This window comes from Pelodiscus sinensis, chromosome 2, assembly GCF_049634645.1.
Source record: "Pelodiscus sinensis isolate JC-2024 chromosome 2, ASM4963464v1, whole genome shotgun sequence".
NCBI classification, from domain to species: Eukaryota; Metazoa; Chordata; order Testudines; family Trionychidae; genus Pelodiscus; species Pelodiscus sinensis.
In genome coordinates, this window is record NC_134712.1 from 169,057,374 (window position 1) to 169,083,831 (window position 26,458).

The window sequence follows — 26,458 nt, forward strand, 5'->3', positions numbered from 1 at the left end:
CCTATACGGGGTGGGATTCAGGTGCTCAGGCTGTGTAGGGCATCAGGAATGATAAGGGTGGCCCTAATGATTGCTCCACTGGCATAGCTCTGGTGCACACTAGTTTTCAGACATGCCTGTTGACTCCGCCATCCTGTGCAATGTGAAAAAGCTGTCACAAAGAATAGTTCTTTAACAATACTCCTCTGGATAGCTTTCGAGATTATAGCATTGGAAAACGCACCCATTGTTTGCATTACTACTGCTACTGCAAATACAGACGTGGGAATGTTCAAGAGGATCTCTGGTAGTGTTACAGGTCAGCATGAGTGTCCGTGTTTGCATCATTAGCGTCTAAATTCATGGTTTGATTTTCAGAGATGCTGAGCACACAACTTCAAGGGAGGCTGCGTGCGCGCTGCATTTTTGAGAATGAGGCCGCTCATTTATATGCCAGCTTGGAGGATCTACATTTGCAAATGTACTTTAACAATAGCTACTGTGTAGTCTGAGGTGCAGAAAGCATGGATATAAAACCAGTTTCAGTGCACTGTCCATCACTGGGCCTGTATGAGCTAAGCTAACTACACTATTTTACAACCACGTTCTATATGCAGTCTTGACATTAAAGATGCTCAATTAAAACCTGTAACAATCTTGATAAATAGAAGGGATACCCATGTCCAAATTTATGCTCATTGCAAATACTGAATTGAGATGGCACATTTTCCTTCACGGGTGCTATAACTTTTGCCAAGAAGATGGGGAAAAATGGAACCGGAAAACTGGTGGAACCTGGTTTGTCTAATACGGGTTTATGAATAAGCAATACACCTCTTTTTATGTTAGGAGCATCTGTTTCCAACTATTCCATTATGGACATTTCTTTCATTAGATTTTCAAAACTTCTTTAAGGCCTGATCCAAAGCCTACTGAAGTCTCTAGGAGGATTCCCATCAACTTTGGATCAGTCTCTCCATATTCAAATAGCATGATAGTTGTGCTCATTTATGTTTAATTTCTGGGGTAATGTAAAATCTGTAGCCAAAGATGACTTATTTAATACTTGGACTCATGTAATCTGTTTGCTATATTGCAAATATAGCCAATGAGAAAAGTTTTTCCTCTTAAATGATCTGTTTAAAAGCCTGCAGAAATTGTCTTTCAAATAAGCAGCTAAGTTGTTCACTCACCCTATGCCAATAAGCTGCAGGAAGGGAGCCAGGAGTCAGTACGCAGCTCAGTTGGACTGAAAGGGAGGGGCAGGGGCAGGGAGTCAGTGCATGGCTCACCTGGTCTGCAGTAGCTGGTACACAGCTGAGCTGAGCTGGACTGCAGGGGGTGAGGTGCCAGGAGCTGGCGCGCAGCTCATCTGGGCTGCAGGGGGGAGCCACGAAGCTTGGGGGGGAGGAGGAGTGATAAAGAGGAGCCAGCAGCAGTGGGCCTGAAATAACCTCCCCTGGTCTGGAAACATTTCTCATCCAGGACTAGTCAGGTCCCCAAAGTGCCCAACGAGGGAGGTCAAACCTGTAGAATAATGAGCTAGAAGAGTTCTGTCTGGTGGACTGCAGATAGCAGGCACCAGAAAGCAAGCATCCTCTAAAAGGGGAAAGGAATAGCAGCTGAAACAGGGAATAAAGCATCCTAGATATTTTTACTGAGAAATTATCCGTAAAATATTCATAGATATATCCAAATACCACACTGATAGGGGCATTAAAATGTGAGGATTGATTGACAGGACCCTCTGCTTTGTTTAGTTTAGAGACTACCAAACATATGAAGAGTAGTATCTTACACTACGGCTGTGTCTAGACTGGCCAGTTTTTCTGGAAAATCAGCCGCTTTTCTGGAAAAACTTGCCAGCTGTCTATACTGGCCACTTGAATTTCCACAAAAGCACTGACTTCCTACTGTAAGAAATCAGTGCTTCTTGCAGAAATACTATTCTGCTCCCGTTCAGGCAAAAGGGCCAGTGTAGACAGCTCAGCTTTGTTTTCCACAAAAAAGCCCCGATCGCGAAAATGGCGATCGGTGCTTTTTTGCGGAAAAGCGCATCTAGATTGACACGGACACTTTTCCACAAAAAGTGCTTTTGCGGAAAAGTGTCCAAGCCAATCTAGATGCTCTGTTCCGAAAATGCTTTTAACGGAAAACTTTTCCGTTAAAAGCATTTCCGGAAAATCATGCCAATCTAGACGCAGCCTACAAGTATATAGTCAAAGTGAGTAAAGGGGCAGCAGAAAATGGCCCTTTGGAAGCAGACACGGAAATGTAAACTTGTGTCTGGTAAAAGAGACAAAATAATGGGGGAGGGAGAAAACACCATCATCATTTGGAAATGTGCTGTTGGAAAAGGCTCAGGTGTGGGCAGCTCATGTAGTAGAGAGCTTTTCTTATCACTTTTTAATTGCTTAGATTTGCTTACTGCACCTGGTAGCAAGACTAGAATGAGTGTATCGCTCATTTCCAAAAGGGATGTCACATCTCAGGAAATGAACGTCAATAGTACAGCTCAGTGAAATTAAAACAATAACATGCACACATTTTGGAAAAGAAAAGTTTTCAGATTCTGAGGGATCAAGCTTCCATTTTTAGAATAAAAGAAAAGCAAAAAAAACTATGCAAAAATATTTTCTATACTCTTTCCCCAGTTGTTAGTTTACATTACAGATCTGCTTTGATCTTGGCTGAATGTTACTATTTCTTCCTCCTTCTTGTCAGGCTGGTTTGGCTTTGAGGAAAGAAAATATTTTTAAGTCTGATAAACTGTTTTTTCCCCAACCAACCTAAAGATGGAATCAGATAAGCCTTTCAAAGTGTGTGATTTGTACCAGCAGTGAGAAAAGAAGCACAGGGAGAAAGATCAATCTGTGATGTATATATTGATGGGTACTGGTGCCAAATAAATCCCCCAAGTTAACTGTGTCTCAACAGTTGTCTCCTGGTAAAATAGTTAGCATGCAAATGGCTCTGTTGTGCAGATATCTTTCACGCTAATTCTTTAGGCTGCATTTTTTATGGCACTGCTTCAAAAGCAATCCTATACCAACCTTAGCAAATTGATCTCCCTTTCCTGATTTTATATGCTTTTGTTACTAGCTTGATTTCCTTCACTGTGAACGCTACTCCTTGTGAATAAGTAATGGATGCCTGAGACAGGGTGAAAATCAGTGACCCTCTAGGCTGAGCTTGAAACTTGAGTGGCTGAACCAAAAAGTCTCGAGAAAGGCAAAAAGGAAAGGAATCTGGCATGAAAAATAAAATCACACCACAGTTTTACCTGCACATATATCTTAAGCGGCAATGGGCAACCTAGGCTAATGAGTGGGGTGCGTGAGTGGCCATCCTTCATCTCAGTGGGCTGCAAAATTGTCGTATCCAAACCAGCCTGCCAGGATGGTGTAGTTTTCCTAACTGCACTTGCATAACTAGTATTTGCGGGATGTTCCTGTCGAGCCATAGCAGCGCTTTGATGGGATGCAAAGGGAGTGCATGGCTTTCATAGTCAATGTGTGCAATCAGCATGCACTTCACTTCACAGGCCCTTGCTTTACATGTGTGTCAATTTAGTAATACTGGTAGGAAAAAAAACCGTGGGGACAGAAACCAGCAGAACTTGACAACCCTGCAAATGGGCAACAGTAAACAAAACCGCTTGTGGGCCAGGCATGGAGCCCCAATGGGCCATATGAGAGAGGTGCATCTGTACTAGGGCCCGATGCTCCTCCCCACACACGCAGCAAAAAGTGAGCAAAGTATTTCATCACCAGATTATTGGCACCGCCCCCTGCTGGAGAGAGCAACTTTAAACTCTGCTAGGGCTGTCATAAGAGACCTGCTAATGAATGCTCCTCAGCTTTGTGAGCTATCCAGAACCCCAATAGTTTGCACTGTTGCATTCCATCTTGATGAAGACTTTGTAAAGGGGGCCCACAAACCAGGCTGAGTTGGCAGAAACCAAGGAGTGAAGGCAGTCTCTGGACTCTTAGGGAATGTCTACACTGTGGTGCTATTTTGGGATACTTCAAGTATCCTGAAGTAGCTATTCTGCGTCTCGATAGCTCACCCATTTCAAAATATCTTTTGAAATAATGGGCGCGTGCTATTCCAACATCCCTGTAAACCTCATTCCACGAGGATTAAGAGACGTTTTGGAATAGCGATTTATTTGGAAATTTGGCAATAAAATTAACTCAAAATAAGCTACTCAAGTTACGTAGCTTATTTTGAGCAAAGGGTGCACTGTAGCTGCACCCTTAGAGACAATAGCAACAGTGAGGCTCCCAGGCCTTCACCGGGGGTGGGCGGATCAATTCAATAGGGCCCAGGGCTCCCAGCCAATGCTACTGCAGGGCTGCTGGAGCCCCAAAGCCTTTACATCACCACCAGGAGTGTCACATGGTGCACTCAGTGCAGCGTGGGGGCTGGAGGTGCTGCCCTCTGGCCAGTGCAAAGAACTGGTTGCCCCGGCCTCACCCCTTCCAGGAGTGTGGATCCACCTCCCTCTCCCATTTTGCTGAGAGGGTTGCAGGGGCTGTCGGTGCCCCTGGATGGTGCATTCAGTTTGGCTGGCTCCCTTTATCAGATTAAAATGTAGTTCTGTCTCACAATGTAGAAGTGACTCAACCCTCTGTTACTGCTGTGTTCCCAAACCATGCTCGGCCTTGGACAAAGCAGGGCTATAGCATGGTACTGTAAGACAGTGACAGTCCCATTCACTTTAGAAAATAGGAATCTTGTTTCAATGGTATTAGCAGATACATTTATTGTGACTGAATCCTGTAAGAGGACTATTTATTGTATTGTAGATGAGCCCTTGTTGTTATATGTGGCATCCAGTTAGATGTTAACTCCTTTGTGGTGCAAAATTTGCTTTGTGACCACTTTTTATAATTCTTGAAGTTTTCCTGTTGCCCACACCATCTAATTGCAACATATACTGGATCATTATTTAAAATCAAAACCAAAGCATTAAAAATAATGCTGTCTTGCTTTCATCCATAGGTAATGCAGGTGGTAAAAGAGCAAATAATGAGAGCACTCACTACCAAGCCTAGCTCTCTGGACCAATTCAAAAGTAAACTCCAGAATCTAAGTTACACTGAAATTTTGAAAATCCGTCAATCCGAGAGGATGAACCAGGAAGATTTCCAGTCTCGTCCAATTCTGTAAGTACTTCCCCTCTCTGAGTCACTTCTTGCATGGAAGGAGTAACAAATGTGAATGATGTTTGTGAACTGTTCAGTGAGAACCCAGGGGAAAATTTGCCAAGGGAGCATTGCTGAAAAGCAGTGGAATAGCATCTGATTGAAGTGCATATGCTTTCTTCTGCTGGGAATCTCAACTGTTTCTTTGAGCTCAGTTAAAACAGATTTGGTTAATCCCTATAGGGCCTAGCATGACTTATTTGCAGCAAATGATGCTTTGACATTTCTAGGCTGTGAGTAGTTGTGTGTGCAATTTTTTTTAAGATGAAATTTGGTCTTCTGTCCAATGCCCCAGAAAGTTTCAAAATGTCACTTCTGTGAGCCAGGTAAAGGGAAACCCAGGGAAATAGCACCCAGTACAAATTGGCTTCATAAAAGAATGTGTGTCTGTTAGTGTCATTTTTGTTTGTCTTATCTTTGATGATAGTATGGAACTTTTACCTATTTCTAGGTGATTTCGTATATATTCAGTTTAGTACTTGTTTCATATGGTGTAATGCTATGTATCTGCCATTTTGATCTTCTCTGGGATAGGGCTTGAAGCCAAACTGGTGACATAGGCAGGCTCATTTCCATCGGTGCTCAAATCTCATGTCCTCAGCCAGACTAGCAGAAGCCTTTTGAGATGATAAACTGAGAAACTGTGCGAGTTCCGTCTTCTTAAACCAAAATTTAATTAAACAGACACATTTGAAGTTAAATGGGGCAAAACTGTAAAGATGGCTTTGTGTTTAGGTATTTCAGTGCCATCAGTCAAGCTCAGAAGGATACATATTTGAGACTTTGGAGTTGGTTTATCTCTAAAAAATACATTTATGGCCAATCTCCAGGAACCCTTCTCTGACAGGACAACGGTGAAAGCATAAACGAAGCAGAGTTAGAAACTTAATAATACTAACTGGAATCAAAGGGGTAATGATTCTTTTATGTCTTCAGGCTATTAGAATGATAGGACATTAACACCCAGTGAGAATGGAGATCACCTGCAGTCTTGCATCAGGTCAAAACCAGGGTTTTACGTTCCTCTTCTTCAAAGCAGTTCTTTGCCAATCTTTTGTAACACTCAGAGATTCAAAGCAGCTTAGGGATGCTATACCTGTTCCCAAAGCTTCTCGTTTCCATGACTTTCCCAGTGAATCAACTATTTATCAGTGATAGAGGTTAACTATTTATATTCACTTTGAGCCTTGCCTAGCATGGTAAAATTTGCCAATGCACCACAAGCTCTCTTGATTCCAAATATCAGTATTGCTAACCATTGTCACAGTGTAATATCTGTATCCATGAAATTTAATAAATGCATTCCATGACAGAATTAAAAGCAGTGGAAGTGTTAAAGAAACTCATTTCAGATCCAATGGTGTGTCTTCACTCAGGGTGTAATAGGATATGTTTACATGGCTGACCGAAAAGCCTAGGCTTATTACTTATTGTTATCGGTTACATGCAGGCTCCCGCCCTGCTCCCAGGGAGCCGGCTGCCGCCCTGCACTGCTGCCTCTGCCACAGAGGCAGCAGGGTTGGGTGGAAGCCGGCTCCTTGGGAGCAGGATGAGAGCCAGGAGCCAGTATGTGCCAGAAGCTGTCTCAAAAGCCAGCTCCCGATGCACTCATGGGTCCTGAAGAGCTGTTGAAATTTTCAGCAGTTACAGTTATCCATTTACCTGAATTTTAACATCCCTAGTCCTCACCTGCCAGTAGACAAGCACTGCTGCAGTCAATGCTGCGAGGGTTGATTCAGTGGGTCTGATTAAGACCCACTAAATCAATGGTGGGGCAATCTCCATTCAATTTCTGTACTCCACCTCTCCAAGAAGTGTAAGAGAAGTTGACAGGAAGCAGTCTGCTGTTGACACAACAGTGTAATCACCACTACAAGTAGATCTAAAATGTCGATATCCATTACATTATTCACATAACTAAAGATGTGTAAGTTAGATCAATTTACCACAGAAGTGTAGACTAGCCCCAAGACAAATGATAAGCTTAAGAAATAAATAATGAAGCCGTTTAAACAATCATGAATGTATTCATGATGATTTAAATTCTATGAATATCCATTTTGATTGCATCCCTATTCACTCATTCTTGACTGTGAAAGAAAACTGCTCTTTTAGTTTCCCCTGTGATTTGGTTCCATGTACTGAACTGTGGCAAATTAAGTAGATGCCTCTAATGATGTAAGTACAAAAACACAAATCCATTGTGTATAAAAGAGAGAACAAGCCAGAGAATGTAGTTTTGATTCTCCACCGAGATCTAAAAAATAGTAGATACTTGGAAATTGTTTACAAATGAATATAAAGTCTGTGCCCTTATTTAGAGCTGTATTCGGATGTGATAACTATTCACTATCCCAGCATGGCTGAGTCTTCTTGCTAATTGGCCTGGGGGTGAGGTAGCATGGGAAGTCTTTGCCCCTCACCCCCACTCTGCCAGGGGTGAATGGAGCCTAGAGAGAACCATCCGCTGTTTTGAACAGCTGGCAGTTTCTGCTAGGCACCACATGCTCCTGGTGGCAGGAGGAGACTTCCCATGCTGCCTCCATCCCCAGGCCAATCAGGGTCTGGGAGCAGGGGAGCACACAAAGCCTCGTGACCCCCACCCTGCCTTACCAGGGGCGGTTGGCGGTTACCTCTGGTGCTGCATGCCCCTGGCGGGGGAGGAGATTTTGCATGCTCCCCTGTTCCTGGGTCTTGATTGGCCTTGGGGCAGCAGAGAGCCACAGGCTGGATCAAACTGCTTGGTGAGTTAGATCAGGCCCACGAATGCGGTCTTGCTCACCTCTGAGCTAGATGGTGCTTGGCCCTGCTGTGAGGGCTGGGGACTAGACTTACTGACCTCTCAAGGTCCCTTCCAATTCTATGATTCTATGAAAATACAGATGTTATAGATCTTCAAACTTTTGGACTCCAGTGCTTCAAATCAACTTTAATTTGAGTTTGAAGTATGAATGGTTGTATTGGTTATTTTATTATTAAATTTAGACTCACTTACTTGTATTAGCTCAGTTTTGCAAGGAGAAATTTATTTCCTTAAGGTCACAATGTTGTTGCGACATTAGAGCTCAGGTCTCATCTATTTCTAGTTCTGGTAATGCAACAAATCCATGGGAGAACAGAGTGTGTTTGAATCCGACCATTTTTGAATGGCTATGGAATGTTGCACCCAGAGTTAGAAGGCCAAATAAAGAAATAGAAAAGTTACTAGCAAAAACTGGAACACACCAAGGCTCTGCCCTAGGCCCAATGAGCTTACAAAAGATACCCAGAGAGTGTCTGCCCATGCATATTTTTCACAGATGATGTAGTGCTTGTTGGGAACAGCAAGGAGGAAGTGAAAGAAGATTTAGAAAAAAAACAGAGGGGAGAATTTAAAAGAAATGGCATGAAAATCAGCAGAAATATAGCAGGTTATTTGGTCTGTAGATTCACTGATACCTTGCAGTAAAACAATTCTAAGTCTGGGAGGCCAGCCACTACCCAAAAGTACAAACATTCAAGGACCTAGGTTCAATAGCAATGGCTAATGATGAATTCAACAAGGAACTTACAAGCAGAACAGGGAAGGCCTAGAGTAACTGGAAAGAAGTAAACAGCATGATCTGTGATAGGAGAGTGCCTACCAAATTGAAAAATCTACAAAATCCATTGTTGTACAGTTCTGAAAGCTGGGCACAGAGGAGGAGACAGAAGCAGGTCTTGAATACAGTGGAAACGTTAAGACAAATGCTTGAAGTTACCAGGATGGACTATGTTTGAAATGAATGAATTAAGAGAAGTGTGATGGTGGGACTAATTATCGAAAAGCTGAGAGAATCCAGGCTTGGATGTTTTGGGCATGTGCAAAAGGAGATTGGAAGAATAGATGGGAAAACAAGGTGTTAAATGTAGAACCAGAGGGCATGAGAAGGGTTGGGAAGTTCCTAAGTTTAAATGGATGGATGTCATACAAAAAGTGTTCGAATCCAACCATTTTTGAATGGATTCGCTGCAGAGTTTCTGAAGAACAGCTAGACAGACTGAAATAGAGAAGAAGCACTGAAGGTGCTAACCGCACATAGATTAAGGCTAGAAGCAGAAGAAATGACGATGGAAAGGTGTACTAGGTCATTTGACATGTTAAATAACAGTAATTTTATCTGTTCACCCAGCTCTATTATATTTAAGAGAAGGCTGACGTGGTTTAGTGAAGGTTTGTTAATGAAGCAGTTGTGAGGGAAGGGTTGCGAGCAAGTCAGCAACGGGGGGAAACAGTTGGAGGGATTTGGATTGTTGTACATTTCTTTTATCTTTAATAATGTTCTGCTAAGCTGGAAAGTGTCAATAATAGCTGTTCAGGAAGCATTAATGAATAGGAAAGGATACAATGTGAGCCAGAAAGATAAAGGAACAAAACAGATGGAAGGTACTTAGGGATTACTTTTCAATTGTGTTATAATGAAGTAAATGGCTATAAAGTACCCAGTTCTAGGAAAAATGATTGTTGCGAATTGGAAGGCATCTGAGCTATGAGTTGGAAAGCTACAGGGTTAGAGACAGGTGATGCTGGTACTACAACCACTCCATTGTTTTCAAAAATATTGAAATAATTTCTAAAGTTCGTGTGTACCATGAGGAACTAAAATACATGTTTTAAAAGCAAGTAGCTGATGATGTGCTGAAATCAATGGGGAGAGTCATCAAGTTAGTGATATCTTAGGCTCTGTAACAGGTCCACCCATTGGTGAGCGCTCTGCTGTGGCTAAGTGACGCTGTGCAGCATCCTTGCCTGGTTGTCCAGTCACCCTCAAAGTCCTGGAATCAGGGCCTGACTAGCCCTGTCCACGGTGCTAGTAAGTCTCTGCTTGTGGCTGATCTTTCACTACTGAGTCTGGGTCTTACCCAGATCTAGGCTCAGCTCACACTGGGAGCTAGCCGTAGTGCTGATCTCCCAGTCAGGATATAGACCTGGCTGGGTGAAGCTCCTGAAGGGAACTGCCAAGCCTCAGCCCTGCAGCTTCTTTTATACCTCTCTGCTGGGTCCTAATTGGCTGCCGCAGAGACAGCCACTCTTTAGTGCCTGGAGGACCTCTTCGCCGCTCCTCCTGCTGGGATGAGGTACAGCAAGGCTGCTAGCCTCCTGTAGGAGGCTTTAGGGCCTAGTCCAGCCCATCACAGGCTCTCTCAAGTGTTTGATCCTGTCCAACTCACCCTTGTGATTATTAAATTTCTGGAATGCTGTATAAATTAAAAAGCACATTAAAGTGATCTATCCCTTCCTCATATTTAAAATTGTATCTCTCTGTCTTACTGCTCTCCACATTTAATTTTAAATTATTTCACTTCTGCTAGTAAGTGGGGTGGAGTGGCTCTGCTAGTTTTGGTCCCAAACCTATAATGGTTGAAATTCCTGAACTCCCCCGACTTGTCTTGAGGAAACTGAATCCCTTTAGAGGCTAAGTTCCTTTGTTTAGGCACATGGCTGGTAATTAGCAAGCTTGCTTGGTGTACACTTCCCCATTTTATATAATCTGAACATAGTACGAATGAATACCTTCCAGAGAGAGAGATTAATTGGGCTTCAGAATAGTCTTGCACAGGAAGCACTTGATGTCATGCTGCTTAAGAAAATTAAATCAAAGTTGGGCAAAGCACTGGGAAAAGTATGGTAGGGATCAGAGAACAATTTTACACTGGCAGCAACTGCTGAGGACACCTGGGTGCAGGCTGACCAAGCAGGAGCACAGGAGGGCCTGGGCTCAAGTCAATAGAGGGAGATTTCCAAAAACATATTGAAAATCAGTGAGAAGCTGTCTGGTCTTTGTGTGTTTTGAAATCTCCCCAGTAATCTCCACATGCCAAAGTTCCCTATCTAAAAACTAGGTTAATAACACTTAGCTGTATTACAGAGTATTTATGTCAGTCAGGCACTCGGAGACTGCGGCTCTGCAGGCCATGTCAGTAAAGAGATAGAAAGACACCTTCATCTGTCATAAGGCAAGACTTTCTTTAGATACTGAGCCACTCTTGAGGGCTTTCATTTGTTGTTTTTGATTGGCTAGCATTCAGATTCGCTCTCTGTCCCTGGTTTATGTTGGGCAACAATGTTTTCCAGAGCAGAGGGGAAAACATGGGCTTTAATGAAAGGGAAAGTACAATCTTGGAGGGGATGAAAGAGGAGTGGGCTTTACCTCAGGTCACATCTATCACCATGTTAATTTGTAAATCCACATTTCCCTATGCGCTGTCTGTTTAGGCTGCAAGTTCTTCAAAGCAGAGACAGTATGAGTCACCTTGTAAACCTGTTTGGCAGCCCACAAATAAGAATTGTTTAATTTGTCTTGGTTATTATTATTTAGAAAACCTCCAATTTGTGTCAAGCATGATACAGACAAAAGCAATAGTCCTTGCCCCAAGGAAGAAACACTGAACCTTACCAATTGGACTAGGATGTACTAGATGACATTTTTAGTTTTTTCATGTCTAATTTCTATAGTGTTATGATTCTGTGCACTTTAATGATAATTATCCACTTTCTGGAGTATTACTGCATAAATATCAAACTGTTCTTTATGCTATGATTGAACACTTGAGGCTCTTCCAGTGAGGTGTACACTATGTTAAAGAACTGTAAACCAATCCATATTGTGACTCATTGTGGTTGTGTTTTAGGGGTCTTTTCTCCATCTCTTTCCTAAAGAGCATGGGGAAGTTAGCCAGCTTGGAAAACATAAAGATCTATTCGAGCGCTACAATCTTTTGATGGTATATAAATACCATGCTGAATATTCATGCCATGGCTCTAAATGGGAAAACTGGTATTTGAAACTAATCAGCGGAGTACCAATAAAATACTTTCTAAAGGTTGTCTGTTTCTAGAATTCTAGTCATTTGATATTTGGATAATTTTTGACAGCTTGTAAATATACAGCAGATTATGCATCTAGATCTCCTTTTCTGATGTATGTAAGCATGTATCTAGTACCTAGGAGGATTATGGCATATCTAATTAAAGGTACATTCTTTCTGCATAGATCTTGCTATAATTTCAGTGGGTTTCTGCATGCTGATGTGAGATGAAGTGGTAAATGAACAAGACAATCAAAACAGATGGAAGGTGTGATGTTTTCCAGAGGGGCGGAATTTTGGTTTACCTCTGAAATTGCACTATTTTCCTGAGTCTTGACTGTGCTTACTGCTGAACAGAATGAAGTCTGATATTACTTTATCCACACAGCAACCCAAAATGATGGTCTTGACACACTTCATATTTTATGAACCCTCTATATTTTCACTTACCTCTTAGTCTAACTAGACTTGCTGTCAAGTTGATGCTTAATCTTTTCCTTCATGGATGCTTAATGAATCTAAATAAGGCTATAGCCAGGGGAGCTGACAGCCTTTGAAAATCCCCTGGGAGTGAGGGGCTTCTGTGGGCCTGAGGGCAGAAGGGGTGGAGCCAAGGGCAGCCAACCCTCAGCACTGCCCAGAATGCGGTGCTCTCTCTTCCTACTCTTAGAGCTGTCCAGAGCACACAGTGCAGCACTCTGACAGTGATTTAAATGGCCCGAGGTTCTGGACACTGCTGCTGCTACTGCAGGTCCTGGGGTAACCGCTTCCTTTGCCCCCTGTCAGTGGGCTTAAACATAGCTAATCAATTCAGTCACTTGTGCATCCTTATGACAGCATATAAAATCTATTTTTCATGCTAGATATACTTTAAGGATCAAGACCTATAGATTTTCAACAAGCTCCATATGGTAGTAAATATACAGAGCATTATGGAAATAATCGAGTAACATCAGTTATTATTTTGCTGAAGCTGGAATAGGGACTGCTCAGTATTTTTTCTTGATGTTTCAGACTGTATAGCAAGGCTTATATTTTCTATCTTGTACTAATTAACAACAATAACAGGTCCACTTTCATAGAACATTGCATCTGAGGAAGTCAAACAACTAATCAAGTAAGCATAATAAAAATCCTGTGAGGTTCGTCATATGCCTGAAGATTATTTTATGGATGGGGCAAAAACTTGCCTAAAGCCTCATTCTGACTTACTGACACTGAGGTAAATAGGGCCTTCCATTCCTGTACTCTTAACTACTAGAAAAATTTCCCTCCTTGGAGCGCACTGGATCTTGGAATAAGACTGCTTTCCCCAGAAACAAACTGAGTTTCTCATGAGGCTGTCTATCTCAGTGAGGAAAAAAATGTTAAGTGAATATTCAAATCTAAAAAGTGTCTGGTTTTGTTTTGTTTGTTTCAGGGAGCTAAAAGAGAAGATTCAGCCTGAAATCTTAGAGCTGATCAAGCAGCAACGTCTTAACCGACTCGTTGAGGGCACCTGCTTTAGGAAACTCAATAGTCGACGGCGACAAGGTACTGCTCAAGCTTGGGTAATCTGGCATTTCACCATTATTTCTCTGTTCTAGGTTAGCTCAGGAGCATAACTTATTGGCAGGACTTTTTAAAGATGTAGCTATTAGGACTTTCCCTAGAGGGGATTAACTCTTGAGTGTCTGGTTCATCACTGGGAATTTTTGAATTTTGCTCATGTGGAATAGGTGCAGTCATTTTAGGTCCAACATTTGATAGAAATCTGAAACAGTGGTTTTGCACCAAGAGCTTAATATCTGGCCATCACTCTCTTGATCTGGCATCTTGCTTGTGACAGAGTCAAACTCCACCTCCCTCTGCAGTACAAGGCTGTAAATTTATAACACACAGCTACTGTGGTATTCAGAACACCATGGACATTCTTACTTAAAAGACTGCTTTTAAATTGCACTGCTAATTATTTATATACCTCATCAAAGGCCCATCACTTTTACTTGTGCACACAACTCACCCCCCTCTCTAGTTACTTCCTGTGCTTAATTTTCTTTTTATGATAGTTTACATTAAACATGGTGTGATGCTTAAATATTTCAATAGCTGGCAGATTTTAAAAAGTACTCAAATCCATAACCTGTGCCCCTTGGGATGAATAAATTATAAGCATAAAACTATCTTCTCAGACACATGCACCATTACTCAGTTTTGGATCGTACCGCTCTCTTTACCAAATCATACTCTACAGATTGTTTTCCCCTAATGTGCACCCCATCAGAGGCTCTAGCATGCATATTTACTGATTGAGGGACAGTACCTAGTGCTTGGAATAACACAGATGCTGCAACACCTTTTGTAAAAGTGCTGCATTTCCTCTTCCTCCCACACATGGGGTCTGCCAGTATCAAGGAGGTGAATGATGCTGTTGAAGCTAAATTCACAAGAAGTCTTGTGCCCAGAAAAAGTAAGGACTGTGGTGGCCTTACTTAATATGTAAGCAGTTTGAAACAGGGAGCATCTTCTTCTCCAGGAGCAGAAGTTTGAGAGAAAAACATTCAACATGCTTCCCAAAGTTGGTTCCAAACTTTGCCTCCATACCCTGGATACCCACATCTGCATTTTGTTGAGATTCACATTTCTATACCAGTCGAACCTTTCTAGTCTGGCACCCTCAGGTCCTGACCGGTGCCAAAGCAGAAGAGTTTGCCGAATCATGGGAAGTCAATAACGTCTAGCATTATCAACACTTCCACTGCCTATTGGGCCCTTACAAGACATTTTGGGGTAAATTAGAGTTAAATAGCAGCACAGAACAATAAGAGCCAGGACTGGTGGCTTTAAACAAATGTTATGGGACAGTGGGAAACTTGGCCACACCCATGGTAAGTGAACATCCGGCTAACTAAAATCATGCTAGACCACAGATATTGCCAGACCACAGAGTGCTGCACTAGAGGGGTTCAACCTGTACTTTTTATTTTTACTGTAAATGTAACATGAATTAGAAAACTGCAAAAGCCTGGAATAAATCTAGAGTGATAAATATATGAGAACTAGAGATTGATGTGAAAGGCAGCTTTCTCTACATACAATATAATCTCTGCAATATTCTCAGCAGCAACAGCAGCATCTTCTGCACAGTGGCTGAGTGGCCAAGAAGACTTGCTCAGTTTTGGCAGGCAGTCATCACCTGGTTTTCATTTTTCTAAACCAAACCAAAATCCTGGTATTGGTTGGATCAAGAATCCATTTTATCTGAACCACTAAAGCTCTGGAGAGGGAAAGAAGAAAGGAGATTTGGGTATAACATTGTTTGGGCAAATCTCTCAAGGAAAGATTGATTGGCATATGTTTGGTTCTTTGTTTAATGCATGTTTTTAAACTAATGTTATTTCAAGGACATGCGAGCCAGATTATTTGCTGGTGTATATTGGTGTAATTCCAGTCACTTCAACAGCTAATTTAAATGAGTTTAAAATCTGACCCATGGTTCAAAAAGTTCCTTGCACCGTGCCTTGCAATGAACTATTTTGAACACTCAAATTAATTGCATTAGTATCGTATTTATGTGGTGCCACAGGTGTGCGTTGTAGCAATTAGAAGACATGGTCCTTCTCTGTGACCCAGTGTACCAGGCTTCTGCAGCCCCTACTGGATACCCCACTTCTCTCCTGCACCCCATGTCAGGAAATAGCTATCTGTGAAGAACAGAACAGCCATTTGGGAAACCAGCAAGATTTGGCCTCTGCCAATCAGGAGGGTTGGGGATAGCAACAGCCAATCAAGGCTCCGCAGGCTACAATAAAAAGAGCTGCCTGCTGCTGTCAATAAGTCAGTTACTAGCTGAAGCCAGAGGAGCCAGGAGGGATGCTCCCTAGGCTGCAGCAAGAGGAACTAGGCTTGATTAGGGACTATTACTGGCCACCATTAGTAGCTGAGACTAAACTGGAGCTCTGTTGATTCAGTCCTTGGAGGGGAATTTAACCCAGAAAGAGTTAAAAACTATTCTCTTTATTTTTGGCTCTGATGGGTAAGGATCTATTTCTAATTTTTTCAGTTTCTTGTATCCCTGCAAATCCCAGAGGGCCAAGTCACAGCATTCCCACAGAGGCCAGCAAATAGTTGCAGGGGGGCACAGCTAGCTGAAGAGAACAGCAGCACCATGACCAGATGGCAATGGATTGCTCAAGGGAGAAGTGGAATCCGCCACATTCCTCCAAAGAGCTGACTTATCATCTACGGGCTACACCTCCACCCTTAGCATATTTCTGAACTTTGAAGGAGGGAGGTGCTCCTCCACCTCACCCCATCAGGAGCACTAGCATAGATTGTTACTGATGCAGGGACAGCACCTACTGCTCCAAACAACACAGCTGCTGCATCATCTTTTGCAAAGATGCTGTGTGTGTGCTCCTCCTCCCACACAGAGCTTGCCAGGAGCAAGGAGGCTAATGATGCTATTTGTGCTAAACTCACCGAGACCTTGTGCCCATAAGAGTAAGGAGTGTGTTGGCCTTACTTAATCTGTAAGCAATTTGAGACAAGGAGTGTCTTTTTGTTACGTGCATCTATGGTACCTTGTATAATGAGACCTTTATTCCTTGAATGGGGCTTTTAGATGCTTCTGCCAAACAAATAACTCATAATAATGGGAGCATGGTGGGGAAGCCTCCATGAGTCTTTTTCTCACCTCTCCTCTGTGCTCACAAGCTGGGCCAATCTCCACAAATCTAAAAGCTAAGATTTAGCAAGATAAGTAACTGAGATGGGGAATCAAAAACCCAGCAACAATGAGGAGAAAAGACAGCTAGGTGATGTAGTTGCTCTAGTTTATTATACATGCATCTTGATGCATCCTTTTTATGATATTTTAGTAATATTACCCCTGGGGCAAATGTTCCACATCTAAAGAATGTGCAAAGAGGTATCTTAGCAAGGCATATCCTTCGGAAACTAAAGCCATTTAATTGCCTATTTGAAAAATAATTAACTGGCATTATCCTGTTATACAGAAGTCAGAGCAAACTTCTATGAAGATTGTTTGAACAGGTGGTGGGACACACATGGTTAGTTAGTCACAATGGGTTGAAAAAATTGTCTTAAAATATAATGACCAGAGAGATTGCAAAACTGTCATTCTCAGAGGGTTGAATTTTTTCATATTTGGAATTAGCTGGAAATCCTCCATGCCAAATATGGAGTATCTGTAGTCATATTAATGCCTTTTGTGTTTGAAAATGGGATACACACACTCACTCACACACACTGCCCTATATAACCTCTAAAAACTTCCAAAGAATATGAGACTTTGTAATGCTTCATGAATAATAATTTTGTTAAAATGGTGACTGTCATCTGGCAGTTAGCCAATTCAGAAAATGGAGTGATCTGTCTGGTCCCATAGTTTAGCCTTAAGAGAAAGGGGAAGAGAGCCAAACAAAAGCCCACAGATCACTGAATAATTCTCAACGTTATTTCCGATGAAGCTAAGTATTAGAAAAGCCGCCCCCTGTAAGTGAATTTTATTGGGCATAATAGATACATCACCATTGTCACCCAGCTCACCCATGATTCATGATGTTGGATGTGTTCTTTGGAAGAAATGCCCTTTTGTCTTTAATAACATACATTTTATCTTTAATCTTTATAAAGTGGGAAACTATGTACTGCAGCCAAAGCCTCTTGGGTAGTAACTTCTGGATGTAGGAGGAACCCTGGTTATATAACCCATTAAATTAACAATGCAAGGGCACCATATTTTTAAAGGAGACCTGGAACAGGAATTTAAAGGGGAAAAAAAAGGCCTTTGCCATTTATGCTGAATGACTCCACTAACCAGGAAGAGGGGTGAATCAGCGTTAATTGAAAACAGTTAATTCAAAACACATCCTTTTTCCTTCTAGTTTCTGCAGCATTCTCTTTTCCATAGGCAGCCTCCTCCACCTACACTTGTTTTATAAAAATAAAAATGCAAAAATAGAAACCTGAGAGTTTGTTGAGGGGAAATCAGTTAAACTAATACCTCAAGTAGTTCTGCAAATCAGTTAATTAAAACTCACATAGAAATCTTATGTAGGCTACAAAGATCTCTGTTTATGTATTCAGGTTCATTAAAATCATAAGTAAAGGCCATTTACAGTGGGAGGAAAAAGTATCTGTGAACACTTGAATATAAATTCAAAATCATGAAAAGGTGAGTTTACCCATAGCAATATTCAAATGCATATGGTCATTTAATTACTTGTATTCTAATAGTACTACAAGGCTATAGTCAGGAAGAATTTTTTGCCTAAGGATTCTTTAATTGTGTATAGTGTGGATCATATTGCAGTATAAAGCTTGGATCATGGTCAATATTCCTCTCATTTTTTTCTGTGCGCAGATACATTTTGTCATGTGCACCACCAGTAGAAACACAGGCTGCTGATTGTGGGCTAATCAGCTGGGCAGCATTTCAGTCTCTCCTGGGTGGCCATCCAAGCGCTCAGCTTACAAGGAACACTGATCATTAGCCACTTCTCCTGTTTGGGACCCTGTGGAGCTCTTCCTTTCCTATTTCTAATCACGTAACTCACTTGTGACACCCCAGAGCATACATTTTATACGGAATAGTAATATTAGGAGACTGTTTAATGCATCTGATCTGTCCCAGACCGTGCTGCTTTCTGGCACCTGCAAAGTCACAGGTAAATATAGCGGTGATGGTTTGCCAGGGACTAATTCTAGTGAACCACCGCCTTTTTATTGCCTATCCTAACCAGCCTGGTCCACCTCACATTTAGCTGTGACACTCTGAATACTTTTCCCAACCTTAAAAAAGAGTTTTGTCTTTAAAAGTTGATTTCTTTCATCAACACAGGTTGAGCCAATAAAAGCTATTACCTTACCCACCTTGTCTTTCTTGTATCCTGGGACCAACACAGCTACAAAAACACTGCATATAAGATGCCATTTAGTTAACAGGCTCCTGCAGCTCTTGTTCGAAGATCAAAAATTTTAACCAAAATAATGATTTAGAAGGTTAAAAATTGGAGCATTTAACTTTGTTTTCTAAAAGAAGACTCTTAGTAACTCTACTTAATTACACCACCTGAAATATAGGCCCTCCGGAGGAACTAAAATGCCTGATGGATACCTAGCTCCCTGTCCTTCCCCAAGAGATTAATTTGTGGGCAGTACTGCAAATTCTACCCACTAACATACAAAGGAGTAGGTTAAGTCCAGAGGATAATGGAGCAAAGTGATAATTAAATGAGCCAATGGAAAATGAATACATTTAACTTTTTCCAGTTGACCTGTCTAAGGAGGAACAATAGTTGGAATTAGGGCAGAGGACCCTGAATGAGGTGATCTGTGTTCTATTCCCAAATTCTGCCTCATTTTCTAAATTACTTTGGTGAAGCCATTTTAGTCTTTTTGTCCTCCAGTTTCCCCATCTTTAAATATGAGGAAAATAATACTTATTGTACTGCATTGCCAACGTCAGGTCATTCGTGTTTGTACAGCTCCCTGAGGTCCTTAGACGGAAGTCACTGTGAGAACTATATTATTATCTATCTAGTTGTAATCTTAGTAATCAAGCTGGTGATCCTAATAACATCAGTAATTCAATGAGGCTCAGCAAGCCAGACTTAAGAACTGGCTAGGAGGCTTTAATAGCATGGTAGTTGTGAATACAAATAAATCATGGCCCTTCTTTTGTTACTTAATACTGTTTCTTATAGCAACAGTTTATCCTTCCAGTAATACTGTTGTATTACTTTAGATAAAATATGTGGGCTCAAAGAGTAAAAGCTGTGAATGTGATCCTGAAACTGTCCAATATTAAACAGTTTTAAATAAGATTCAAATTCAATATACAGACCTCAAGCTGCTTAATACTACATTTTTTGCTAGTCTCTAAGGTGCTGCGGGACCATTTGTTAGTTTTTCAGTTGCAGACTAACACGGCTACCCCTCTGTGACTTTTAATACCATGGCAGTCACATTAGGCAGTTCTTGCCAAAGGCTGGGAATGTATTGATTGGAACACGTGAAAAGGAAAAAGAACAGGACAAAAAATTAAAACAAGACAAAAAGCATTTAAATTGACTGATTATGAAAAAACAAACTCAATCAAAAACTTGTCAAAGTTCCTTTGAGGAGACTGTGAGAACTGGTTAGTGTCTCTTATTCAGCCAAACAGTTCTCATTAGAGAGAAAGAACAGCGTTATTTCTGTTCAATATTGAGTCAGGAGTGATAACTTCTTTCCTGTTTTTAACAACATGGGCAGATGCAGAAGGGAGAAAAGAGATAGGATAGTAAAGATCAGGAAACACAATATTTGTTGATGTTCTTAGGATACAGGGCAACTGATCAGTTATGGATAGATGGTTTGGGCTGGCAGTTTGCCCATAATAGTGGTTGCTGCAGAACCTGGCTCACTTCTCTGTTCGGGGATGTCGTCCAGTTGGTGTGGTCAAGTTCCTGCCCTTTGCTTTTCCTTCTGAGGCTGAATAGTTCTACATAGGCCATCTCATTTCAGCATTCTAATAGTGTGCAACACAAGTTAGGATCAGATGAAAAGCTGAGAGAAAGAGAGTAGGAGGAAGGTAGTTGGGGATGGAAAGGAACATGCAAAGAGGGGAAGGCACAGTAAGATTTCACTTGTATCAGGCTGGGATCCTTGCTAGACTGGAATATCAGTCTAGTGTGTCATATCAACAACTCTTCCCAAGGTAATGTCAAAAAGTTTTCTTTTCCTCCCCCAATGTCCCTTTTTAATAGCCTCCAAAAGGTGATACGTGGAATAATCCATCGTTTGCTTATTTCCATTCACCAGCTAGGCCTAATTTACAAAGCACCAATTTTAGTCCACTGATGTCTGATCCTGTACCGCTCTGGTTTGCTAGTCACAATTTTAACATAGTCCTTGGGTGCTGTCAGTGTATTGTTTTTGTATAATTAACTTAATCTTTCTGTCATCTTCTTATATCTTTTCTTAAGCAGTTTTATGTACTAGATCAGTGGCAATTCTTGAACTGTTACCCACTTTTTACCAGTTACCCCAACAATATGGGTAAATGTGTACACCCAGGAATTGCAACATCACTCATTCTAAATAAGTTTTGTCAGTGCATGTATACAATTAGATGAAACATTGGGGCTATGTCTACACTACAAGGTTTTTGAACAAAAACAGCTGTTTTGCACAAAAACTGGTGGAGAGTCCACACCTCAAGCACACTTTTGCTCATGTAAATCAGCAGAAGAGAAGGCTTTTGGCGGTACAGTTATTCCTCTCCCCACGAGGAATAACTCCTTTTTGCGCTACAGCTCTTGAGCAAAAAGGCAAGTGTGGACGCTCCGCAGGGGTTTGTTGTACAAGAAACTATCTGAAAAAGCACAGGTGCTCTGAAGGCCATTCTGTGAATGGCCATCAGAGCTTTCTTGTGCAAGAGTGTCCATGCAGTGTGGACGCTCTCTTGCTCAAGAGCACATTGCTTTTGCGATGCTCTTTGAGGAGTGGATGCATTTTTGCGCAAGAAGTTTTTGCAGACGATCTTTTCTGCAAAAGGCTTCTTACGCAAAAACCCTGCAGTGTAAATGAAGCCTAAGGGTCTTGTGCCCAACAATTCAGCAAAGGACCCTAGGCTATGGAGCATCTCTATCAAGAAAAATCAGACTTAGCCTAAAGCTAACAGTGTTCAGGGCAAAATGCAAGCTGCCCAGTTTTGATCTGTTCATGCCACCACGGAAGAGAAAAATCTCCAGATAGCTGCACTGACCCACAAATGTGCCGAGTACAGAGATGAAGTTCCATTTTGAAATTCCATTCCAGTCTTTTAAATCCTAGCACAGTACCTTGCTGCCATGGCAATCATTTTTGAAAGCTCTACAGGCCTTCCTAGCCCTGATTTAAAACTACCTCTTCCTAAAATCAATTCAAAGGAGTAAGAACTTGCACTTGTATTTTCCTTTCATTTGCTTGTAGGCATTTGGAGCTGGAAGACAAAAATTGCATTTTTTGTCATCTTAACATTTTTGGTACCCTAACCATAAACAGGGTGTCCTCTCTCTATTAGTTAGCACCATTGTGTGAGGGTTCTTTTTTAGTATATCCTTTCATTTAGAAAACAACTAAATAAAAATGTTTACTAAACCTACCATGTAGTAAAATAGCAACATGCACTTGCACACCACTCCCATAAGCCAACATGGTCCCTTGTAGAGCGGAGATCCCTAAGGATCGTGAATCAAGCAGAAAATCCCAAAAGAAAAACAAGATCTATCTTCAATTGTTACTATACTGGTTGCCCTTCTTTCAGCCTGGCTAGGAGGGTCACTGGAACCATACAGCAGGTGGAATCTCATTAGCTACTTTTTCAGGTCTCATTTAAATCATGTCCTCACCTGCAAAGTTTTGCCCCGGTGGCAGCTATTAATGAAACTCCTGTAGAGTTGCACTGGACACACTGTGAGCTGCAGCCTATGATAATTAGTTCTTTAACTATCCTTTTGACATTGGGAATCATTTTACAGGCCTTCCTACCTAAGCTTTCTTAATTTAAAACTACTGCTTGCTAAAAATTATGTCAAGTAGGAAACACTTGTTTGCTTGGGGCTTTGAAGAAGGTTGTTAAAACACTCTAATCATTATTATGTTAATGATCTGGTCCATTTTAGGTTCTGCAATAACTCTAATTCATAGTCTTTGATGATTCTCTCCATGTTCCATACTGATTTTCTTCACTGACACCATCCACTTACTCATTGCCCAAAGGTATTGAGATTATAGTAAGGTCATGCTGAATTTCAATAGGAAGAAGAGGTTTTTTATCATAAGACATAGCTCGCTAGATTCTTCTGTACTGTTCAAAATTGTAAAACTGTCTCATGAATAGATGAGGTTGCAATTAGAATGAGAGATTATATTCTGCTACTGTGTTTAATAGGAATGTCTCTTTTATGGACAAAAAGGACACGTTTTTTCCGGTGCTGGATGGGGGTAGAATATGTTTCTTTTAAGCATTAGGTATAAAACATTTCTGATAAAACTCCCTAGAACCAGAGGTTCAAATTCAGAAACAATGAATTCAACCATATATTCTTCCAAGACTAATAAATTGAATGCCAAGTAGTTTATCATGTGTGGGTCTGCCATATAAGACCATATTAGCTAAGGGTGCTGTTTGCTTTCTTAAGAATCCACTATAAGATTTTTATTAGACAAGAGACTTGTGGTTTCGCAACTACTGTTTCCCTTCTCCTCAGTGCTATGCAACAAACTCTGTGCTGGTTCCCTGTAGCCTTCTATCATAGGGATAGCTGTGTTTCAGTGGCACTTTATGTCTGTGGCATGAGACTCTAAACCCAGGCACACCAAAGTAAATAAATTAACCCTGGGATTGCACCACATTTAGGCTTATGTAACTGAAATCAGAATATCTCACTATACTACATAAGGAGCTCTGAGTTATTTCAGGAGAAGGTGCTACATAAATGTAAAAATATTTGCATTTCCTATTTTCCAAACATTTTTGCACGTTGACTGAGTGGGGGGGGGGAAGCTAATACACAATGAAAAATAGCTAAAAGGGTGAATCATGTACACAGTTTAAAAAATCCGTGATGTTCAATTACATCTCCCTTTTACGTAATTTATTTTAAAGCATAGACTGTGGAGGATATTAGAGGATAGCTAAAAACATGTGAATCCATTGTGCTGGTAAGGTACTCTGGGGCAGTATCAAAGCTAACCTTTTCCCATGAATTAGCTCATCATTGGTGCCTCTCCACTGGTAGAGAAATGTTGGCAGTGTTAATATAGACAACATTAGGCAGCCACTAGCATATTAACCATTTTGTCCAACCTTGCTCAAAGTTTTAGGAGTTGTGTAGTTCGGGGGTAACAAAAATGCCTCTTTGACAGCTTACTGTGGTCTGTGAAGCAGTATGGTTGGTATCTGGGAGTATGTCTACACTGCAGAGTTTTTCCAGAAAAACTACACTTAACGTCCACACTGCAATTGCCTTCTTTCAACAGAAAGTCGAAAGAACACAGGGGTTTTTCCAACAGCGGTAAACCTCTTTCTATGAGGAAGAAGCCTTTTTCCGAACGTTCTCTTTCGGAAAAAGGCATGCGTGGGCAGGGGAGAGGGGTTTTTTTTTCAAAAGAAGAGGCCTCCAGGGAAAAGCACAGTGTGCCCGGGTGGCCACTCTGTCCATTGTAATCACAACTTAAATGTGAAATAGCGTCCAATCAATGTGGATGATATCTTATGAAAAAGCAGATCGCTTTTTCGATGCACTTTTGCTGTATGGATGCTCTCTTTCAAAAGAAGTTTTTTTGGAAGATCTCTTTCGGAAAAGCTTCTTCTGAAAGAAACCTGCAATCTAGATGTAGCCTGGATGGTGCTGGCATGGAAGTCTGCAGTTATCCTTTCAGAAAGGGCAGTGGCATAGAGAGGGTGTTATGCATCTGGGAGGGGAGAGGGAGAGACAAAGGCAAAACTGCGCCAAACTGTGCAGCCGGGGCAGCAGAGGCTCCCAAGCCAGGGACGCTGGACTTCTGGGCAGGCCTTTGAAGTGCCTGCTCGTGCTGCCCAGCCCTGCCTTGGCACAGCTTGTCTCCAGGGAACAAGTGGCCCAGCAGCTAAATAGGTACCCCCGCTAGTGCGGCACCTGGGGGCAATTGTCCCCCCCTCCCCCGCTACGCCACTGAGAAAGGGAATTGGTGGGCACCTTGCTCACTAGTTAGTATTTTAGCTTGGCTTTGCCAGCAAATATTAGTGGTAGCAGGTCATGGCAATATTGCTCAGAGGAATAATAACTAAGGGAGCTGCAGATGGGAAGAGGTGTACATATACTTGGGCTCCAAGAGAAGGCTGAAATGGAAAAAAAAAAGACAAATAATATGACTACATTTGTGTACATACAAAGCAATGATTTGTTATCTATAGACAAAGGCTTTGGTTGATGTAGTTATTGAAACCAAGGGAACATTATTATGTTGTATAACACAGCGAATGTACATGGTGCTTTACAAAGCATAGGAGAAGACAAATGCCACAGTTTTCAAATGTAAACAGTCATTTTGGTTGCTTCATTTGAGACTTCTTTAATGGGTCTGGTTCTTAATGACTCATCACACTGCACTTCCTCCGAACAATCCCCTTAACGGTGACCAAATTAGGCAGCCAAAGTCCCACGTGAAAACCTTAGCCCATGTCTCTTCCGGGAAGAGTTTAAAACTAAGGAAGCTGTTCTTGTTCAATATTGATTTTCATGAACTGTGGCTGACTGAAAATAGAAATGCTGCAAGAGGCCCAGTTCAAAGACACTGCTTTAAAACTAAGTGAATTTTGTGAACAGGCAAAGTCCTTGCCCTCTTCACAACAAATCACGTGTTTACACAATATTACTTCCCTGTGGTGTAGCATATTAAATGAATAACTTTTTTTCCTATGCTATCAGTGATTAATATGAAAACAGATGCTAACCTTTTTAATGTATTGTTTCATCAGATAAATTTTGGTATTGTCGATTGTCACCCAATCACAAGGTCTTGCACTATGGAGACTTGGAAGAAAGTCCACAGGGAGAAGTTCCCCATGATTCTTTGCAGGACAAATGTAAGTCATGTACATATGGTGACTCTTCTATTAATTTTTTTCTTTTGCTTTTAAGACAATGCAATATAAATATCTCCATTAATGGGCCCGGTATGCTATGCCTTCTCTGGTTAAGGTATATCTCAAGTAGAGATCTCTGCGCAGTCTGTAAAAAGTCTATCAGACTACACTGATTGTATTTTTAAAGGCTATCCAATTGCAGTTCTCCCCAGAAGGATGTGAGCAGTTTCAGTCCGTTTATGCCACCATGTGGGTTGTTCATCTGTATTCTCCTCTCTAGCTTCATCTTATTTCAAAACCAAAAATGAGTGGTCAGAGCTTGTCTTTGTGAATCCATAGGTGGCATAGATCTGCTCTTATGGTCCTGGAACTTGTGAGATTTGGGTTCAGTTCCAGGCTCTGTCACCGCCTTCCCCTTTGTCCCTGAGAAAATTGGTTCTTCTCTTATTACATCAATTCCTCATCTTTAAAGGAGGGACAATGATTCTCCTCTCCCTCATGATGGTTGTGGGAATGTATACATTAACGAGTTAGTGCTATACCAAGACTCCATGGTGGGGGGGGGGGGGGCATAGGAGGATTTAAATAAAAACCATGGATGTTTTTGGAAGTGTTCACGTATCTCTCACAAGTTTTGGAAAGTGTCCATGAGGAATACACACTCTGGTTTCAAATGAGTCTTTACACGTTTCCTACATAATAAGTAGCACAATTCATTCTCATTGCCTTATCTGGCTGCATATGTCAAATAAAATCAATTTGGAATCATAGGCTGAGAAGCACCTTTTTATGTGAAAACAGCTGTTCCTTACTGCTATAAATGGTCTAGTCTCTGGAACAG

General features: G+C 41.4%; 1 protein-coding gene across 3 annotated transcripts in view; it reads left to right on the top strand.

Moving 5' to 3' along the window:
* Window positions 1-26,458, top strand: part of ELMO1 (engulfment and cell motility 1) — a 449,588-nt gene that overhangs the window by 403,354 nt on the left and 19,776 nt on the right. For all 3 annotated transcript variants that reach the window (XM_075921743.1, XM_075921744.1, XM_006124065.4), the window contains 3 exons: window positions 4,987-5,150; window positions 13,438-13,550; window positions 25,510-25,617. In XM_075921743.1, coding sequence (XP_075777858.1) covers window positions 4,987-5,150; window positions 13,438-13,550; window positions 25,510-25,617 — 385 coding nt within the window. The remainder of the gene's footprint in view (window positions 1-4,986; window positions 5,151-13,437; window positions 13,551-25,509; window positions 25,618-26,458) is intronic.